Below are 3,922 nucleotides of genomic sequence, written 5' to 3'. Positions count from 1 at the left end.
GCTTTTAACCGGTCGTCTGATGAGATGATGAGCAGGTGTGGTGAATCAGTGTCTTAGGTATGGCAGACCCTGACACCTGACAACAAGAGGCTCTCCGCTTTTGTCTATTTGTTCAGCCGTTGGGCAGGAAAAATATCATAAGAGTCATTGAGAAATTCCTCCTCTTTGCAATTTGCTTCCTGTGGTCTTTTGATAAATGGCAAAGTTCAGCACTTCCAATTTAGGTCAATTATTATTGTTTTCCTAACGAGCTTGTCCTTTCTCACATGCATTGATGGACACCTTTGCTCTTGAACATTGTGTTCAATTTGGACAAACATACTTATTTTTTAACATAGCATTCGATTTTGATGAACACCTATTGTAATTGTTTATTAATGAAAAATTATTGATCTTGAACATAGACTTCATCATAGACCGGGGGTTCCCAACTAATTTGGCAAGAGGTCTGGTAACCCAGTCAGCTTGGTAGACCGGGTCCGAACATACAAAGACATTCAGACGATAATACAATTTTCTTTTATTTTATTTAATTGAAATTTGTAGTTAAATTGGCAAATACTTTTTTTTAGCTTATTGCCTCAAAGCATTTCTGTCATTCATTTTTATACAAAAATACTTAAATATACATTACTACAGTGAAGAATTTAAAAAAATATTGCACATAAACTTGTAGTGCAATATGCATGGTCTTTCTCAAACTGATATTCTATTTTACTTAAAGTGCAACAGGTAACATGAATGCACCTCAAAAAGCATTCATAATTATGAATGTCGTAAAATGTTAACTTTCCATTTTACAACCCTTTAACAGTAGGTTACAAATAATACTACATATTGATCACTGAAGTAATAACTTTGATAAGTGCAAAAAACTATGGATATAAAGGTAAACTGCAAAATAGACTTTTCTCAGTGTGAGAAATGTGCATGAGCACTGGGAGCTAAGATCTTAAATCTGGGAAGGAAAGGAGTCAAAACCATTGAGGTATACATACACATGTTCACTGGTGAGTTGGGAGTGAAACTTGTTCTTAATGATGTTAACAGGGAAGGCTGATTTACAACTGTAGGTAGAACCAAACATTGTTAATGTGCACAATGTCACTTTGCTGAGAGAAGGAAACTTTTATTTTAGCACGAAACCTGTCAGGATCAGAGGATTCACATTGATCTTTTAACGCCACATAGCCTGCGTTAAAAGCCTGCACTCGACCATTTGTAACAATGTGTGGCCTCTTTTTAAATAAATGACATAATTCTTCACCAAGAAGAGATTTTTAACAAAGATTAAGAGCTGGTGTCCCAAAGTAAAAGCCATCAAAACAAGTCTTAAAGTTTTCAATCAACTTTTGATAAAGTCAGAATAAGCAGTTACATTGATCCATTTAATGAAGGAAAATGCTCACAGTTCTCCAGATCCATCTGCAGAATGACCAGTTTGTTCTGAAAAGACCAAACAGCAGTCACCAATACACACGCAGAATTGTCTTTTCCTTCATCCATCTTATTTTTATGCTGTTTAGGATAACAAAAATATGAGTGTTACAAACAAATCAGTGATGGCTGAGAGCAGAGATAGTCATTCTGGCAGATGAACGTACCTGTCGGGCCTGTTCTTGAAGCTGCTGTCTCTTTTCCCTCTAATATAGTTTCTACCATCACCTCCATCCACTCCTTGAATCATTTCAGAGTCACTTTTTGCGCTTGCCTAAAATCCATTTCTCTCGTAGAGCAGCAGCCTCCACATGCTTTTAATCTTGTAGAAGTGTGATAGTGTGATAATAGTATCACAACAGCTATCACTAAAATTTAAGATCCTGTGTAAATAATGATAATGCATGATAAGCAAAAATACAAAGTTAAGTTAAAGTTTTTAAATCTCATTGAGGAAAAAAGGCAGCATCTTGATCCAGTGTTTCTGCATCCTGACTGACAGACTTCTAACCATATTTAATAAGGTATAATATTGGCTTAAAAAAACTCAATAGACCACAGTAGGTTGAATTAAAATGCGTACTAGTTGATTTATAAAATCTAAATTTCAAACTTAAACGATCCTAAACAGAAAATTATAACAGAAGGATTCTTAAACAATATACTGTCCTGCAACTGTTTGACTGGACGTTTATTTGAGTCTTAAATTTTTGCATAAACTAATCACAATTAAATTGGAACTGGTTTGTTTCAAGCAATCAGAAAAAAAGATAAATAAATGTAAATATAATGATTGACCCTTATATTATGATTACCAAATGGGATGATTATTGTATGGTCCTAAATTTTTAAAATTAAAGAAAACTCACTTAAAAGTTTAGCCTCTTTACAGTTACTATAAGTAAAAATATCTTTTTTTTCAACAAAATCTGATGTGTTGTTTTTTATCCTCTGATGTTTTAGGCCCATTCTTCTGTGGAGCGTGCAGCTCTGATTGGAGCGGTGATGATGAAGAAAGTTCCCACAGACAACCTGTATGGTGTCAGAGAGGAAATGCTGAAAAAGATGGTGGAAGAAGATAAAGCTGCTGGACTCATCCCTTTCTATGTAATACAAACATCAAACCAACAATAATATAGTTGCTTTTTCAATTTCTCCAGCAGCATCCCCTCATGTAGTGTTAATTCTGCCTGTGGCAATGACGTAATTTAATTGTGGAGCGGTTGTGCATGCCCCCAAGGCTTCTGTTTTGCCTAATATTTTTTGTTTGGTTATATACTACAATGTGTCTGATCTAGAAAAGCATAACAAATACATTTGCAAGCTTAAAATATAGTGTAGAAAGAATGCAAAATTGTGTTCCATATAAACCATAAAACGACAGAAAATCTTTTAAATTTTGTGTTCTAGTTCTGTGCGACTCTTGGTACCACTCCATCATGCGCTTTTGATCACATCGCCGATCTGGGGCCCCTGTGTGAGTCCAGCAGCCGCAAACACACACTGATGATTTCGGATTTATGACAGGAAGTGGACATTTTATTTCTTTTTTTTAATATATATATGTAAATCTTTCCAATTGTGATATTTAAGAACGACCACAGTTTTTAAAAGGTAAATACAGATGGTGAATTAAATTGATCAAGGGATATTACTACATAGATAATAAAATGTGAAAAAAGAACAATGGCGCATTTAGTGATATCATTAAAACTATTTTTGTTTGTTTCAGGTAATCAGGAGAACATGTGGATGCACATCGATGCAGCTTATGCTGGCAGTGCATTTATTTGTCCTGAATTTAGACCTTTATTAAATGGAGTGGAGGTGAGTACAATTTTTCAAAAGACACAGTTTCATACTGCACATCTTAAAAAAAAACGAAAAAAAAAACGTGTTTTTTGGTATATAAAATATTCAATTTCATAAAATAGGTTTTTAAATTTGAAAATTCAAAAATCAAAGTGAAAATTGTTCTCTCTCTGAAAGCATACACCGCCTGTTTAATTGCATGCGAAATATCCGTCATTACATCCATGAAAGGAAGCACTAACCTCCTGCTACTTGAAAAGGGCAAGAACGTTAATGTCAAGGAGGAAGCTTGGAAGACTGAGCAATAGTCCGAACAATCGGAAAACTAGGAGCATCAATCTGTCTTTTGAGGCTGCCAAAGCAGCTGCTGCTTCCCAAGCTGTGCAGAGACGCGGAGATAAGGGCGGAGTAATTTCCTGAGGCTGTAGCAGACCTTTATATATCACTGTTTATTAGACCCACAAGTTCAAACAATGTTAGTGTGGAGGCAGACCCGACGGGAAAAATGATCAGCATCCTCTCCCTGATTAAGATCAGTCATATTTTCCTTTTTTAAGTTTTATTTGCTTTTATTGTGAAAATTAAATAACTTTCCATCCATCCATCCATCTTCTTGACCGCTTTGTCCCTGTCAGGGTCGCGGGGGTGCCGGAGCCTATCCCGGCTACTGAAG

The 3,922-nt window shown here is 35.5% G+C and overlaps 1 protein-coding gene across 1 annotated transcript in view; it reads left to right on the top strand.

Moving 5' to 3' along the window:
* ddc (dopa decarboxylase) overlaps positions 1 to 3,922 on the top strand; it is a 21,649-nt gene that overhangs the window by 12,921 nt on the left and 4,806 nt on the right. Inside the window, exons 6-8 of the mRNA XM_024268404.2 lie at positions 2,401 to 2,544; positions 2,848 to 2,914; positions 3,170 to 3,264. Coding sequence (XP_024124172.1) covers positions 2,401 to 2,544; positions 2,848 to 2,914; positions 3,170 to 3,264 — 306 coding nt within the window. The remainder of the gene's footprint in view (positions 1 to 2,400; positions 2,545 to 2,847; positions 2,915 to 3,169; positions 3,265 to 3,922) is intronic.

This window comes from Oryzias melastigma, linkage group LG16, assembly GCF_002922805.2.
Source record: "Oryzias melastigma strain HK-1 linkage group LG16, ASM292280v2, whole genome shotgun sequence".
In the NCBI taxonomy this organism is placed as follows: domain Eukaryota; kingdom Metazoa; phylum Chordata; class Actinopteri; order Beloniformes; family Adrianichthyidae; genus Oryzias; species Oryzias melastigma.
This window is presented reverse-complemented; position numbering and strand designations above follow the sequence as displayed.